General features: G+C 36.0%; 1 protein-coding gene across 2 annotated transcripts; it reads right to left on the bottom strand.

Annotated features, from left to right (window-relative positions):
- Positions 1-628: 628 nt before the first annotated feature.
- Positions 629-16,402, bottom strand: GPS1 (geranyl diphosphate synthase 1). 2 transcript variants are annotated; one of them, XM_083075317.1, is made up of 13 exons: positions 16,102-16,402; positions 15,099-15,188; positions 14,005-14,085; positions 13,822-13,893; positions 11,571-11,705; positions 9,816-10,064; positions 3,220-3,306; positions 3,008-3,079; positions 2,799-2,884; positions 2,429-2,561; positions 2,091-2,180; positions 1,300-1,398; positions 629-1,077 (listed from the first exon to the last, which is right to left on the bottom strand). In XM_083075317.1, exons 1-13 carry the CDS (start codon positions 16,234-16,236, stop codon positions 898-900), a joined length of 1,509 nt encoding a protein of 502 aa, XP_082931443.1. In that variant the 5' UTR covers positions 16,237-16,402; the 3' UTR covers positions 629-897. The 2 variants fall into 2 exon arrangements, with proteins under 2 accessions (XP_082931443.1, XP_020206027.2); XM_020350438.3 differs by lacking the exon at positions 9,816-10,064 and having other exon boundaries at positions 16,102-16,398.
- Between the last annotated feature and the right edge of the window lie 1,616 nt (positions 16,403-18,018).

The following is an 18,018-nucleotide window of genomic DNA, read 5'->3' as shown; positions in this document are numbered from 1 at the left end:
TATTTTACAAAAGAGTAGTATACAAAACTCTTAATTTATAACTTAATAAGAAATTAAGTTAATAAATAAATTATTAATGATATGTAAAAATGTAAGATTTTTTGTGGGATCAATAAGTTGTAAAAAATATGAAAGACATAATCTTTTCTTCGTGAATATATGCTCTCAATCAAGTTAAAAAATACTCTCTAACAAGCTTCAATGTCAATGCAGTCAAACTCGCATCCGATTCGCCTGCACCCGATCAACTTGTCACCCGTTGTAACCAAAGGAATAAATGGGCAGTTTCGGACTTTCGGAGCACATTTTTATTCAAACGGTTTGTGTCAGTTCTGGATATTTTGGCCCGAATCGCCCTGGTGTCCACCCCTTATGCAATTCATACGTAATTATTTTCTTCAAATAGTTTGCTTTTGGTAGGTTGTGTTTGAATAGTTTGAACTAAACCAATAACATTTATTTTCTTTCATAAAATTGAGAAATCGTTTTACTTTCACTCTTTAATTCATAAAATCGACATAACCATACGCTTTACAAGACGATTTTAATAAATTTATGAATAAAACAGTCCACATTTGTTCAGTACTCCAAATACAAGCAGCAGCAAAGTAAGAATAACAAGGAGTCATGTTGGTAAACATACCAAAAGTCATTATTATAGAAACAAAGGAACAGAAACAGAGGGAAAGAGATTTAATCTAAATAAATAATAATTAAAAAAAAGGAATAACAATAATCCTAAAAACAGCTTATTTCCCCCACAATTTCGGGCTTAGGGAAACAACTACAGAAAAATTGATGGCAAAAAAATAGTTGTTAATGGTTGATTTTACCAAGAACCTTTCCTTAAGCTACCCACAAAAAAAAAAAAAAAAAAGGGAGGGGAGAGCCTTCCTTTCATTTTGTTCGTGTAATGACTCTGTGAGTTAGATCTAGTAGGGCTTTCCTTGACTTTCTTACTTCTTCGTCGTCACACTCCGGTAAGGAATCAATTGCTGCTGCAGCAAGGTTAGCATGCTCCACAGCTAGCTCCTTTGTCCTCTGTATACCTCGGCTCTTTCCTAGATACTCCAGAGCCTACACATGCAAAATTGCATATACAAAAATATGAGATCTGCGTAATAACAGAAAATGATTTCTCAAAAGGCCTAGGACAATGTTTGCTTTTAGTCCCTAACATAAATCATCTCTTTTTGGTCCCTTCTTTACGGAATATGTCATGTGTGGTTCCTATTTCCATTAACGAGAGACAAAATGAGACAACTAAAGTAGTTATTGATTTTGTTTAGATTAACTTACAAGATCAACATTCGCAGGGTCTTCAAATCCCTCATCAACAACTGCACGCAATTGAGGGAACTCCTCCATCGCAAACAAAATTGGAGCTGTAACAATTCCCTGCAATAATGTTTTGGATCAACACCAAGTCACAGGATAGTATAAACAAAATACAACAGATCTCATGAAGAATAAAAGGCAAAGAAACCATATAATATTAATTATAAAAGTTTTTCTTTTAAATGGCAAGAACACACAAAAAGCGTGGTTAGCATAGAAATTTAATATCAAAATAAAAATATATTTATAAATGCTTTAAAAACAGGGCCAAGAAAGAAGCAAAATAAATAAAACAATTATTTACAGATATTAAATGAAACGTTTCAAGTCATGGAACTGGCAGTACTATACTGGACTTTCATTATTATTTTTTTTCCTCTCATTTGGCAGGATGTTTTTTTTTTTGGAATATTCTTATTTGTAATAGAATTTAACTTCATTGCAGGTTATACATGTTTTTTTATTACTGAATTACAAAATTATAAATTACAAGATTGTTATTTCGTTCAAACTTAGCCATAGATAATGTCCATCAAGAAGCATATCTGTATCATATAAACGTGAACAAACCTAAAGTAAATAAAAAAGTTGGGGGATTATGGTTCTACACAGAGATTATCATTTTTTTTTTTTTAAATTTCACCGTCAACAATTCATGTTTCATAGGCTTTCATAAATATATTTTAAATCGTTACTGAAAATCAAAATCAAGTGTGGATGAAATTTAAAATAAGAATAAATTATGAAATTACATGACGAATGTCTGTTAAAGAACCCTTTCCAAGGGAAGCTGATGTGCCGGTGAAATCAAGCACATCATCTATCAATTGAAATGCCAAACCCTGCAAAACAGTGGAGAGGGAAATAAATTTCACGAAAATTCATAAACAGAAACATATATAACATGTATCCACAAGAAGATAGACAGCAACTAAATGTTGCCAGATGAAAAGGTGGACACATCTGCAACACTTAGCTCCATTAATTCTCTTTATGCAAAGCATTCAACTATTAATCATTAAACACAATATTTACAGCAGAAAACATCGTACTTTAAAGTGTAAATCTATGAATAATTGAATATACAAACCAGATTTTTTCCATACTCAAAAGCAAGCATTGCAACTTCTGCTGTTTGCCCTGCAAGGATGGCTATTGCCTTGCAACTATTTGATATTAAAGATGCAGTCTTGTAGTATGTCTTTTGCATATAATATTCCATGCTGAAAATATAAACAAAATTGTCAGAAATCAATCTAACCAAAGATAGGTGTCTTATATGTCCGCATTCTTAATAATTAAAACTGGTCTATAATTATATGTTTTTGCAAAGCAAAATCAATGAAATTTTATAAAGAAAACATTAATTATTGATAGGAAACAAATTGTATAAAACAAAGGTTAACTTCGAAGCAAGTAAAAGACATAAACATATAAGACAGAAACGAATTCCAGCATACCTACACCGTTGATCAGATGTTGTAGTCATTTGCATGGTCTCACCAGTTACAAGATGCTCTACAACTTTTGCCAATAAAGATACAACCTACATAGATGCAGTCCTTAGGCAGATGACAGGAACATAATTATGTGCACCATCAAGGAAACTAGATACATCATACATTTTTAAATGTATACACAGCATATTATTATTATTCATATACCTTACCTCGGTATTTTTCAAAGAGGCCAGAGCAACACAAGCCCGGGAAAGCAGAAAATCACCTGCCAATACTGCCAACTGCATAAAAAAAAAAAAAAAAAAAAAAAGTAAGCTACACCCACCACTGTGACAGTATCTATGTAGAGAATATAACCAAACAATAATTGACAAATGGCAAAAAATATGCAGGCAAGCAGAACAAAACTTCATATACATACCTTGTTTCCCATTACAAAATTCAATGAACCAATACCACGTCTGGTATCCGCATCATCCAATACATCATCGTGAAGAAGGCTTGCCACCTGTGCCAACATTATTTTGTAATAGTGATAATTAAAAAAAATATAGAGGCACTTTGATTATATATCCACTCAATTGGGATATTTATACACAACTCATGTCTAAAACTAAAAATTTGGAACATGAAGTTTTCAAGATTGGACATTTGTAGGTAACCCACAATAAGAATCGAGATAGGCTCTATTACTGTCTTAGCATTGAGAACAGACTTGACCTTGACCCCAAAAACTAGTTCAAGAGGAATTTTACTGTTGGAGAATATTTGAGAAAGGTCTAAATTCTTCCCAACCTGTCAGAAGAGCTTTGATTTTACAGTTAAATTGCAATTCAGCTATGTTTTTAAACTGTAAAAAGGTTTTGAGTGCTTCAGACTTAGTTTTCAAGAAAAACAATCGTTGTATTTGGAATATGCCTCTACAAAGGTGACATAATAGTTATAACCTCCAAAGGTTGTAAAGGGAGAGGGACCCCATAAATCATTATATATCAATTCAAGAGGGGCAGAATAGTGAGTTAATGATTCATGTGAAGGTAAATGATGAGATTTACCAAGACAGAAAGAAGAAGAAAAGTCTAACTCATTTTTTATTGAAATGTAAAACATTTATAATTCTCTAATACAAAGTGAAAAGTATCCTTATTAGGGTGCCCGAATCTGCAGTGCCAAGAACTAACAAAATTAATAGTACAACAAGAAATTGATACTGTTTACTTTGTACAGTAAGTATATGTAGATTGGAGAACTTATAAAGCCCATCTTGACCCAAGTTCAGCTTGGAGAAGAACTTCATTGGTGTCCTGACATTTCACAAGACAAATTTTAGGATGAAATTCGAAAGGACATTGTTATCTTTAGTAAATTGACTTACACTAACCAGGATTTTAGTGATATTTGGGACATGTAACAGATTATGAAAGACAAGCTGAACTTTGGGATTAGTACTAGAAGTAGGCATGACAATCTAACCCACCCCCGCCCGCCCCCGCCCGATTTGGACGGGGAAAACCCGTGTTTATCGGGTTCGGGTCTTCCCCGATTGATAAAATCGGGGGCGGAGGCGGGGACGGGGATGTTAATACCCACCCCGCCCCCGCCCCCGCCCCCATACCCGCCCCCCGCCTCCGCCCCGCTTAATAATATAATTAAAAAATTATTTTTATATATATATAAACCAAAATTAGAAATATTTATATGTAAAAATTTATATATATTTTTTTCTTTTATTTTTTAAAAATTGTTCATATTTATTTAAAAGAAAAAAAGAAGGAAAAAAAAATAGGAGCAGGGATAGGGGCGGGGCGGGGAAACCTGAACCCCACCGGGGGCGAGGATGGAGACCTAGATTTTACCCCCAACGTGTATCGGGGGTGGGGAACGTAAAACCCGCCCCCGCCCCACCCCGTTGCCATGCCTAACTAGAAGGGAACCAAGTTGAACCTGAAGAAGAAATACAGAGCCTTGCCCTTGTCCATTGCCAACCAGTAATTGATCTGGTCCTTCATAGTGAGTGGGCTGCTGAATGTTGAACTGATTAAGAGTCAAACAGTGTGACGCTCTTGAATCCAGATGCCAACGCGAGGAGAAATTAGTATTAGTGTTGGAGATGAAGGCTTTGGGAGTAGTTTGACAAGTATTGACAAACCCAGCAGAGTTGTTTTGATTTGCACCAAAACTGTTTCCAAAATTCTGATTAGAACTATTGTTGTTCATGAACCATTGATTATTACCAAAAACTGTTCCCATAGTGCTGAAAGTTGTTTGAAGGAGGGCTGGAGTGATAGGCCTAGTTGAACGGAACATAGCCTGGTTTATAGCAATGATAGCAAATAGAGGCATTGTGTCCAAACTTATAGCACACTTGACATTGAGAGGAGCCACGGCCACCACGACTGAGGTTGGGGCCACGTCCTCTACCTCTACCATTTCTCCCTTGTTGATAGTTAGGGTTCACATAATACAATTGCGAACTATTTGTGATATTGGCTTTGATGTTTAATCTCTTCATTTGTGCAATTATTTTTCCCAATAGATTGAGAGATGAGTGACAACATTACTCACATTATTGTTGTAATTGATAACTAGATCCTAGAAAGGAGTAAGGGATCTTGTTCCTATCAAAGATACATAGGAATATTTGGATTCATCAAAAATCAACGCAGTTGGTGGCCTTTGATAACTAGGTCGATCTGTTGCTTTTGTAAGAAAAAATTGTTCTCGTTAGATTCTCTGAGATTGTGAGGGAGAAGGTGATTATCGCCTAAGAGGAAGAGGCATTAAGAGAGGGAAGGTGGGTAGAAATTGGTTCCAGTGCGAGCCATGGTGATGGATCACTAAGCTTTGTATACCATATTTGTTAGATATTAGGAACTACAGGATATAAATAGAAGGTTAAAAATGTATTATATGAAGAGGGGTACAAATAGGAATTAAACCTATTTTATCCCTTGAACTATTAGTTAGGTTTTCGGTAACAATTAGTTAGTTCCGGCTTTCTTTAAATAAGTCCTCCGTTTAGGGTGAGGGGGATTATTCATTGATGTTGATAGTTACCAACTGGACAGATTCCAGTGTGAAAGGAGTAGTCTCCTTTGTGTAGTCATTTTTTTTTCTAAAAATTCAATAAACTCAAGGACGAATAATGCCCTATTCCTTTATGTCATCTCTGAAAACCTAACAATTGGTCCAACCTGCCACTGTCCCCCTTCACGATGGACACACGTATGCAATCAACAGAAAATACGATCAGGGATCAGGGAAGCAAATTGGCAGATATGTAGAAAGATGTCGCCTACATCAAAGAAAACATGCCTAATTTAAACCAAATCCATGGCCTCATCGTGGAATGTCTCACCAAGAAACCAAACCACGACGACAATGGGCAATCCAGTACAACAAAACCGAGTCTCACCGATGACGAGGGCGATGATGAGGATGGCACCAGGTTAAGTAGAGAAATTCTTCAAAGTGCACCAAGTTAAGCCATCGAAGAGATTATGCATCGCCTTCATCAATATGGAAGGTAAGGCTTGCCATTGGTTCCAATATTGGCGTAACCAAGCCAAGCATCCGTCTTGAGAAGATTTTTCGAGAACTTTGCTGAAGAGATATGGTGAGAATGGTCGAGGTACTGAGTATGAAAGGTTGGCGACTCTCAGACAAACCGGTAGCGGGACAGATTATGTCCAAGAATTCAAGTTATTGATTGTCCAAGCCAAACCCAACTCCGAGGAACAAGTTTTGGGATACTTCTTGGCGGGATTACGTTTTGACATCAGAGGCCAAGTCTATCCGTCCCCATGACCCGAAAGAGTTAAACCGCACTATGGAGATCGCGTGCAACATAGAAGAAGCCATGAAAGAGGTTCGCAATTATGGTAATCCCCAAGGCCGAAATTCCAATTCGGGAATCAGATATCAAGGGAACAACGGGATAGTCTCCCAAATAGAAACAACATGTAACAATCGCAAACCACAAAGCGGAAATCGCGCAATTCTGTCCCAACAGGACCAAGACAAGGGGGAAACACCTCCCAACCTACCAGAAACCGTGGAACTAGGAACCTACCTTACCATGAATATATCAAACAAAGAGAAGAGAATAAATGCTTTCATTGCGGGCTAGTATTTGCCCCAGGGCACCATTTCCTGGAGAAGAATTTGCGAGTCATCATCTTGGCAAATGAAGATAGTGTTGACCCAGAAAGTCCCAGTATCAAAGATGCGAACAACGTTCACACATATTGCAACTGGTTGGACCTATCCATTTGCTTAGCAGGAGGACTAACCACCCCCACAAATCATGAAACTCAAGGGCCAATTGCTCAATCAAGACATTTTTCTATTAATAGACAATGGTGCCAACCATAAGTTCATATCATAGAGGCTTGTTGCAGAACTTGGCCTCAGAGTGGATCAAATATAGACATCCTTTGTGAGGCTAAGGGATGGGAACCGCAAGCAAATGCACGGTAGTTGCAACAATGTGCAAATCAGCATGGGCGATTACACCATGACAGGAGAAGTTTTCATCTTTGATCTCGGAGGAGTTGATATCATTCTAGGGGTGGCCTGGTTGATGACGTTAGGGGAGATTAAAGTAAATTGGAGGAACCTACAAATGAACTTTGTACAGCAAGGGCGACTTGTAACCATCCATGGCGACCCAAGCCAATCCAAAGAGATGATCATTGCTAAAGCTTTGAGGAAATTGAATAACCACGCAAAACCAACAAAATTGGTTAGCCAAAGTTCTTGGGTATGAATTTGACATTGTTTACAAAGTGGGGGCTTCAAACAAAGTTGCGGATGCTTTATCTAGAATCCATGAGAACAAGAAATTATAGGCAATTTCTAGACCTTTTTGGCAAGATATAACAGAAATTGAGGAGGAAGTTCGAAAAGATCCCGATTTAGAAAAAATTAGAACTGCCTTGTTACATGACTCCAACTCATATCCACACTATACCCTAGAACATGACAGGCTGCACCACGAGGGAAGGTTAGTCTTATCTGCCACATCCTCTTGGATTCCCAAATTATTACACAAGTTTCACGCTTCACCTACGGGAGGTCACTCCGGAATCTATCGAACCTATAGGCGAGTGGCTCAATCTCTTTATCAGATTGGCATCAAGAGAGTTGTGACCCAATATGTTGCCTCTTGCCACGTGTGTCAACGAAGCAAGTACCAAGCCTCTTCCTTGGCTGGTCTTCTGCAACCGTTGCCCATTCCTAATGTTGTCTGGGAAGAAATCAGCATGGATTTCATTGTGGGCTTACCTCGTTCTAAAGGATTCAATGCTATCATGGTAGTGGTGGACCGATTAAGCAAGTATGGGCATTTTGTGTTGATATAACACTCGTACTCTACCAAAACTATTTTTGAAATTTTTGTGAAAGAGATCATAGGCTACATGGAATCCCTATTTTCATTGTTAGTGATAGGGACCCTACTTTCATGAGCCATTTTTGACAAGAATTGTTCAGACTTCAGGGCACCCAACTGAAAATGTCTACAGCATACCATCTAGAAACCGACGGACAAACGAAAGTTTTAAATAGGACGCTTGAGACTTATCTACGATGTTTTGGCTTTGAACAATCGAGAGTTTGGGCTAATTTTATTCCTTGGGAAATACCAATTTTCAGGCATCAACACAATGTACACTGTTTGAAGTAGTTTACGGTAGACCACCACCATCCTTGGCAAGGTTTAACCCGGGGGAAACACTTGTAGAGGTTGTGGCACAAAATCTTAAAGATAGAGATAAAGCTCTAACACAACTGGAGTTCCACTTAAAGTGTGCTCAAGATCAAATGATTTATTACGCGAATGTACATAGGAAACCAATGGAGTTTTAGCTAGGGGACTATGTCTATTTGAAGGTCAGACCGCATAGACAAACCTCCATGTCGACCAAATTGCACCCCGAGCTCTCAGCTAGATATTACAGGCCCTACCAAATCCTCAAAAAGATTGGAGCTATGGCATATCAATTGCGGTTACCAGTTGAAGCACAAATACACTCAGTATTCCATGTCTTTCAACTTAAGAATGCTTTGGGCAACCACAAGGTGGAAGCAAATATACCAACAGTGTTACAAGTTCCACAGGAGCCTTATCAACCTAGTAAAGTGCTGGGTAGCAGAGTGATTACCCAAAATGAGACTAGAATACCTCAAGTTCTCATTTGCTGGCAAGGAAAAACGCCTGAAGATGCGACATGGGAAGATGCAGCCACCATTCAGACTCAGTTTCCAGATTTTCACCTTGAGGACAAGGTGGTTTCAGAGGGGGGAGGTGTTTTTAGACATCAAGAACCACAGGATATAAATAGAAGGTTAAAAGTACATTATAGGAAGAGGGGTACAAATAGGAATTAAACCTATTTTATCCTTTGACCTATTAGTTAGGTTTTCGGTAACAATTAGTTAGTTCCAGCTTTCTTTAAATAAGTCCTCTGTTTAGGGTGAGGGGGATTATTCATTGATGTTGATAGTTACCAACTGGACAGATTCCAGTGTGAAAGGAGTAGTCTCCTTTGTATTTTTTCTAAAAATTCAATAAACTCATGGACGAATAATGCCCTTATCCTTTCTGTCATCTCTGAAAACCTAACAATATTAAATTTCTAACTTAGAGAGAGAGAGAAATCCAGAGACAGAAATTTTACTGAATCTGATTTATTTCATATCTGAATGGAATACAAAAAACCCTATATTTATAATAGGGAAAGTACATAGTTCAGTTGAAACCAAGGTTGTCAAACTCGAGAGTCTACACAAACACGTGAAGCTCTCGTAGACTCGACTCGTAGACTCGTAAGAGTCTACCTAATATTAAAATATATTAAAAAACATGAACACACACAATATGATATCACTATTTCAACATTCTAAGTCTGAAATAAGTCAAATAACAACAATAAAATGTCATAATACAAATCTTAACCATACATAAACAACCAAAAACCAAAAATGTTAGAGTGAGAACTGAGAAGTAACACTCACGATGGCGCTGGAAGCTGCAATGAGGCGTTCGTATGCGGCAGAAGATGCGGCGGAGGGAGAGAAAACAGAATCGCGTCCTTCCCAGACGCACGTTCGTATACGGCGGCGTTCGATTGCGGCACCGTTAGTAGCGGCGGAGACGTGCGTTCGCAGCGGCAGAGACGTGCGTTCGCAGCTGCGGAGACGTGCGTTCGCAGCGGCGGAGACGTGCGTTCGCAGCGGCGGAGACGCGCGTTCGTTGAGGCAAAGCTGCGCGTTCCAATTGTGCGGAGGGGGAGACTCAAAAACGTGAGAATGGTGGAGGAAGCTCGCATGCAGGGGAATTGGTATTCTCACTAACTAACCCTAGGCAAAAACGACGTCGTTTTGGGCCATTTAGGGGTAAAAAAAAACGTAACCAGACTCGTGGACTCGGGCTCAGACTCGCGATTCTGACCGAGTCTACCCGAGTCTACCCGAGTCTACCCAAAAACGAGTCTGTTAACGAGTCAACTCGTTTTGCTGCCCTGGAATCGTAAACTCGTACGAGTCTACGAGTTGACTCGCGAGTTTGACAACCATGGTTGAAACTGTACTCTAACAGAAAACTAACAGAAAGGAAGGAAAATTACAGAAAACCCATTAAAGGCTATCTTAACACATATATTCTAACACAGGCAGCAGAAGCAGGGAAACACAAACGTGTCATAAAATCATTTTATAAAAATCCTAAAGGTCAGGCACAGCAGCTACAAGGGCTTATCAAAATGAAATTTTTAAAAATGAATAAAAGGAAAAAAAAAAACTAGGAGGCACATAATATTTGGCCAAACAAAGAAAAAAGGAAACATGTAAACAAAGGCTAAAATTTGCAAAGAAGTTTACTCTATTTGCCTGTCTGAAATGAATATTCCCTTTCTAGAGAAACAACAGCCAAGCATTATCCCACAAGGTGGGTAAGCTACATTGATCAAAGTAAAAAAAAAAAAAAAAAAAAAAAAACCTCTAGGTTCTATCAAAACCAATTTTCTGTAAATACATTTCAAGCAAGATTTTTTAAACAGTTTCTCCTGAAGTCTCCCTCTGCTGGTCTTCTCATTGAAGCTTTTGTTGGTCTTCTCCTCACATGGCCAAGCCACTATAAGCAAGTTTCTGTAATCTTCCCCTCCAACTTTATTCCAAATACATTCATTCTTTATTTTTCTTTTATCATATGGATCACTCACTCAACAACTGCAGCAACCATAATCACAAATAGACAGAGGCCGCAAAACACAATCCTGTGTTTTCTTCTGATTTATGACAAGTACAAGTCCTTTCTTCACTCTGACTACCAGTTAACTGAGTAAATTAAGGCTTATTTTTCCCCCCCTTAGAATTTGTCATCATACAATCAAGAGCCAAAGAATCACATCATAAATTAGCAGCAAGTCTAGCAGTGAATAACGATGGTCATAGTACAATTGCACAAGTAAAAAGAAAGATAGAAAGAAACTAATACAATCAATGGCAATATCCTATAGCAGAAACGAAACAGAAAACAACACATCTGTTAGCCATTGTCAACATAACTTGAAAAGAATAAATAAAATTAAACTGACAAGCAGAATAGGTGGTACACCAGAGATAGAAATAAGTAAAATGTAAAGCAATATTGCAACATCTCCTAAATGAGGGCCATACATTAAAATTTAATTTACATGTATTCTTAAGCTAATATTTTCAGCAGTATCATCAAAACATTATTTAATAAATGAAAATTTCTGAAGGACTTACATGAATCATCTCTGTTATTTCAGCTATGCGTTGTTGTCTTGTACGTACATCACTTGTCAAAGCACCTCCTAAATCTATAGGAGAAGGTCCTTCGTGTATCGGTAGATTTAATGCTGTTGACATTAACAATAAAACCTGCAGAAACATTGGCTCATTAACCCAAATCCTATATGTGAAAGAATGAAACAAGATTAACAATGAATAATACACGGGAACAAAGACATAAAATAATAAAATATACATTTTATCACATGGATCACTCACTCATCAGAGTAACAGTAAAGCTATCACTATCAGAGTAAATGAGCATCATGAAATGAAGACATGAAGCTAGGAAGGCCTCCTGATCCCAGAAATATCAGAACAAGTAATATGTATGCTGGAATAGTAGCTGTATCATAAAAAAATCCTTGTCCCTAACATAGCCCAATCCACTAAGGCCTAAGGGAACCTTGTATTTTCCAAGGTGTCCACTAAAGGTGAATTCAGAAGAGTTTATTTACAGCACATTTAGACTTATTTTATGACATAAGCAACAAGGTTGTCAAAAATTGGTTATAACGGGGTTATAACGGAAAAACGGAACGGTTTGAGCTGAAACTGCCATTCGCCATCCGTTATATGAAGCTTTATGGCGGTTTCCGCCATTTCCGATATGGCGGCCGCCATGGTCATGGCGCCGTGAAGGTTTATAACGGGCATGGCGGTCATGACGGTTTTTTTTTTTTAAAAAAACCTATTTTTGGGCTTTGAAACAGGCCCAAATGGAGTGAGCCCTAGGTTAGTGCTTGTCTCCGCGTCTCATCTCTCTTCTCCCTCACAGTCGCGACTCTTTGCACCTCGAGGAGCTCATGCCCTAAGCATCTCCGGTGACCTTCGTTCCCTGAAACGCGACACTTACGGCACTTACGCAGTATTCCGGCCACCTGAAACGCGGCAACTGCGGCAGTCCAACACTCCAACCAGCAACCACGAAGTGCGAACAGCACTTACGGAAGTCAAAACTGCCCCTAATCACCTCCGTTCACCACCCCTTCGTCCCCTTTCTGGCCGGCGACCTGAACTGTGGTGGCCCAGTACTCCGGCGAGCAACTCCGGCGAAACTAGTTTTTTTTTTCCAGTTTTAATCCTACTTTTTTCTTTCCAGTTTTAATGTTCCTACTTTTATTTTTTCAGTTTTAATCCTCCTCCTCTTTTTATTTTTTCAGTTTAAAACCTTCTTTTTTTTCAGTTTTAAATTTTAATCCTCTTTTTAATTTTTCCTACTCCTTTGAGTCTTTTGTTAATGAATTCATTGTTGCATCTGCAGCAACAATTTTTTAATCCTAATTCTTCTACCAATTGGGTCAATTTAAATTTCTATTTTATTCTAAATTCTAAATTGAGTCTCTTGTTTTTCTATGTTTTTTGTTGTGTTTTAATCAATTATGTTATGAGACAATGAATTATGGTATTGTTGTTATGATATTTAAGTATTTAAGTTGATATTATGTTGGTTTTAATTTAGTTTTGTTGCTTGTTATTTATTGTTTTGCTGTTTTGTTTTTGTATATAATATATATATAAATATTTTTTATTTTTATTTTTTTGTCCGCCATGACGTCCGCCATAGGCCGCCATGGCATCCGCCATAGAGTTATAAAAGATTTCTGGCCTCACCGCCATAGACCGTTATCCGCCATCGATAACCTTGATAAGCAATTGTGCAAGTGTTTGGGAGAACTTAGGAGAATAGCTTATGATATGTCCATAAGATGTGTTAGCTTATTTCAGTAAACTTTCTAAGGTAACTTTAGAAAACAACTTGCAACTTAAATGACAACAGTCTAATCCTATTTCCTCTTAGATTATAAAAACAACTTGTACATAAGCTCTTATATGAAAAGCACTTGTTCAATTAGCACTTAATTAAGCTATTTACCCAAAAACACCCTTAAAGCATGTATCAGCTGTCAATGATCATATTTAACAGAATTGGATAAACCAGAGCTTGTGATAGAACAGAGGAAATGAGTTAGTATGAATAGATGTGTTAGCTTCCTAGTATTACTTTTAAAAGGCAACATGAAAGGTAAGTGATGATGATCAATATATTCACAACTTTCCAAGGATAAGTTTTTGGTAGTTTAGTTCCTCCTACAACGATAATTGATGTTCAATTATCAATCCAAAGAAAAGCATTGCTGCAGAAGCATAAAACATTGCTGCAAAAGCATACAAGAACATGACAAGACATTGAGAATATGCTTACTGTTGGGCGAAATCTTTTTCCTTCCACCCCCATTTTGAAGAAGTATTCAGCAGCTGAGGCAAGCTTAGGAACCTGTTACATAATACCCAATTCTCACTGTCAATTAGACCAGATTTCTAAGCAGCAAATGACTCAGGACTGAGCTGTTGATTATTAAAAAGTAAATGAAGAACAATCTGATACCTCAGCAACAACCATTGCTCTCAGCTTGTTACCAAGAAGTGATAGTTCATCAGCAACCAGTGAGAATGGATCATGTTCATCCTGAGAACAGTACAACGTCATAATGGAGAACTGGGTATGGACAAATAATTGAAAAACACATATAAGAGTCTTCAATGAAATCTTTTATTTTATAAAGGGTGTACTTGATTGTGTTTTTGCTTTTTAGTTTTTAAAAAATATTTATAAAACAGTTTTCAAAAAACTAATTTTTAGAGAGTAGGAGTAGAGGAAGATACGAAAGTGTGCAGAAAAATGAGTAATAGAAAACCAAAACAACTTAAAATTGTTCTTTTTTATTTTAAAAAATAAACCATAGAAATTAGTGTTCAAGACAGTTAACAGAAACTACTATTATCAAACAGGTTTTTTCTTTATTTTTTTATTTTTTATTTTAAAAACAGAAAATAGTTTTTAAAAGTGGAAACAAACAGACCCAAATCTATCAGTACTAGTAAAAAAACAACCTGAGAACAGTTTAGGAATAACTCAATGAATAAATAATGAAATTAATATTTCTTATAATCATTGTTGTTAATCACGTGCTATAGTGCTGCTATCGCATAGCAGCCTAGGTTGCAACTGATTTGAGATTGCATTGCATTTTCATATGCTGGCTATCATAGCACTGTAAATTGAGTGATTTCGCAGCACTAGCAGTTGCAACTTTGATTAAAGGTTGAAAACCCCATGTTTATTTTTTAGGTCATTGTAGTTCAAATAATCTGTGTTTTTTAGCTGGTACACTATTTTTATTTTTTACTCATTGTCATGTCAGTTCGTCACGTCAGCTAATTCATTAAATATTGGATGGAATTAGGATGGAGGGAACTGATTATAAAAAAGAGAAAACTTAAGGGACTTAATTGGCACAATTGGAAACCAAGGGACCAAAATTGCTCAATCACAGTGCCTAAAGGACTAAAAATGCAACTAAGCCATGTAAAAATGATATAATTTAAAAGTATAGAAGCAGAAACAACGAATGGGAAACAGGGATTCTGACCAGTGAACAGAATAACGAGGTGTAACCAAGAAAGAACACAGAAATTAACCTCAACTATGGAGCTGCTTTGATGATGGACTAGATATCTACTACTATGCAACGCTGGCAGGCTCTTTGAAAAAATTAAACTTCTCATAACCTGCATCGCACAAGAACCGTGTACAAGTAAAATTCAGTGTTGCAAAACATTTTTCTTCAGATAAAAGATGATGTTATGAGAATGATAGAAGAAAGCAGAAGATGATGTAATGAGAATGAGAGAAGAGTACATAACTGAAGGACAGAAGTAGGATATAAATTTCTTTAGAAAAATTGATAAGAAAATGAACCAAAGAAAAACACAGCCACAATTAAATGCCTGATTGGATAGTAACGCCAACATACATTCAGCCAATGGAGAAAACATCTCCTTAACCAAATAGTCTCTTGGAAATAGATCAAAATGTAATTTGGTCGTTAACCAATCAGACCCTAAACCAAAAATACAATAGAGATCTCTAGTTCCTCAAAATCTACCAAAGAAAAACTCCTCAAAGAAACCATCTACCAGGCATAAATCTTCATCACTTATAAATTACACTATTTGACACAAACAAAACCGTTAATCACTAAAATACACACTTTCAGCACAAGCATGGCAGCTCAATGACCACAAAACAGCTTCCACGGGCTGCACCATTCACAATTCACCACAACCCAAATGTTAAAACATTGCAGCAGCAACAACAACCACCGAACTATTAGTGCTTCCCTTCTAATTCGCAACCAAGACCAGACAGCGTTATTAAAACTCAGAACCAAACACGAGCCGTTATAACTCCAAACATCTGGCAGGCACTTCGATCATGCTTATCATTATCAATAGAATTCCGAAAGCAGCGATCCCGCACGCCACATTGCTGAAACCGTTCCAATTGACAGAAAAGGGGCGAAAGCAAAAGCAACAAAGTTTGAGACCTTAAATCGGACTACTACTACAACAAACGAGGATCCCAGACATCGTATTGAGTAAAACGACAGAGAGCAAAAGCTGAAAGGGGAAGAGGGAGCACCTGTCGGGTAGAGTCTCCACGTGAATGGAACTTGTGCGGGAAAAGAAAGCGGTGGTTGTGGTCTCCAGTGGAGAGAAACCACCGACATGAGTGGAAGCCGCCTCTGAGATTTTTTGAAACCCGAGAAAATAGCATCGTCGCAAGTTAAGACTTTGCGGCAGCGAAGGAAAAGTGGAATGGTCAAATGAGAAAGACGCACAAACAATTAAACCAAACTCCTTTGGCAAGGAACCGTATATGAATTAATTTAGTGACGACGGCGAAGCACAACCATATGATCCGCATTTTACCAATTTCCTTGCTGACTAATAAATACTAATTTTTTTTAGGCTTGCCAAGGCGAGTCCGAGTTGCGTGCCGTTCCGGACCTTGTACCTGCTCCAAAGGGTTAATTTTGTGTGTGGTTATATTTTGGGTTTAATTACCTATTTAGTATTTGTATTTGTATTATTTGGTTTAATAAATCAATAATTTTTATAAATATTAAAAAAATTATTGAAGACTCTAAACTTTTAAAAAATTATAAATAATTTGCGATAATTTTAAATCTTCGTAAAATAACCATTTGTGACATTTTTCTTAATTCTAATAATCAAATTAACAAAATTGTAAAATGTTAAGAACTCAACTACAATTTTTTTTTAATTTAGGAATTTAATTATATATCCTCTCAAAAAGTTTAAGGTCATACTAATAGTATTAAATTGTATTATTTGTATATGTTGTTGCTTTTATTTAGATATTAGACTTTTTAGTTGTTATTAGTTCACTTTTTTATTATTTTTTGGTTCATATTATAAGTGTGTTTTAATTTGTTTAGTAAAATCATCATAAATTTTATGATAATTGTTAAATATAGTAAATTATCACTTTATCAATAAATTTGTGACAATCAAGAAATTTGTGGTGGTTAAATACATTTAATTTTTGTTTTTTGTTTTGAGATTTTACATGATACAATTAAGACATTTAATTACAAGGATTAAGATGAAATTAAAAGTGTATATAATTTCATATTTAAAAGTTGTTTAGTCATTAAAGAAAAACAAATTTTCTCATTCCGAAAGTAGTTTGGTAATTAGACTTTTATATTAGTAGAATAAAAGAATTATTTATATATTATGTTGTATTGATTGCATCATTAATAAAGGGATAACATAATACATTCTTAAAATATTAAAAAGTCATTCTCTCCTTTAATATGAGTTGGTAATTTGATATTTGGTTTTTATTAATGCACGGTATTTGTGTTGTATATATTGGAAATTAATTGACTAATTTGAAATATGTTTATATCTAAAAGTTATTTAGTAACTAAAGCAACAATTTTTCCACTCATTATAAGGATACTTTGGTAATTAGACTTTTATATTAGTGAAATAAAAGAGTGATTAATTTACATGTGATTGTGTTGTATTTATTGCAACATTAAGGGATAACAAAATAATTTCTTAAAAAGTTAAAACAAAAAAAAATTCTCTTCTTTATTATAATATAGTAACTTGACTTTTTATTAATTTATAAATATTTGTCAATAAAAAAAAATGTGTTGTATTTGTTGGACAATAATTGATCAATTAACAAATATCTTTACATCTAAAAATTATTAGCATTTAAAGGAATAATTTTTTTACTCTCAAGAGTAGTTTGTTGATTAGACTTTCATATTAGTGAAATAAAATAATAATTTAAATATAGTTATATTTTATTTATTACATCATTAAAGGATAACATAACATAGTTTCTTAGAAAAAAAAACATTTTCTTTTTTAATGCGAGATGGTATTTTGCATTTTCATTTTTATAGATCTAATCGTAATATTTCTTTGTAATCTCATGCAAAATAATGTTTACATTCGTTCAAGACTTCAATGACTTGATTATGAAGCTTTAATTCAATAAATTATTAATATATGT

The sequence above is a fragment of the Cajanus cajan genome, chromosome 5 (genome assembly GCF_000230855.2).
Source record: "Cajanus cajan strain Asha chromosome 5, NIPB_CcT2T_4, whole genome shotgun sequence".
NCBI lineage: Eukaryota > Viridiplantae > Streptophyta > Magnoliopsida > Fabales > Fabaceae > Cajanus > Cajanus cajan.
The sequence above is the reverse complement of the archived record's forward strand: the minus strand, read 5'-3'. Positions and strand labels throughout refer to the sequence as shown.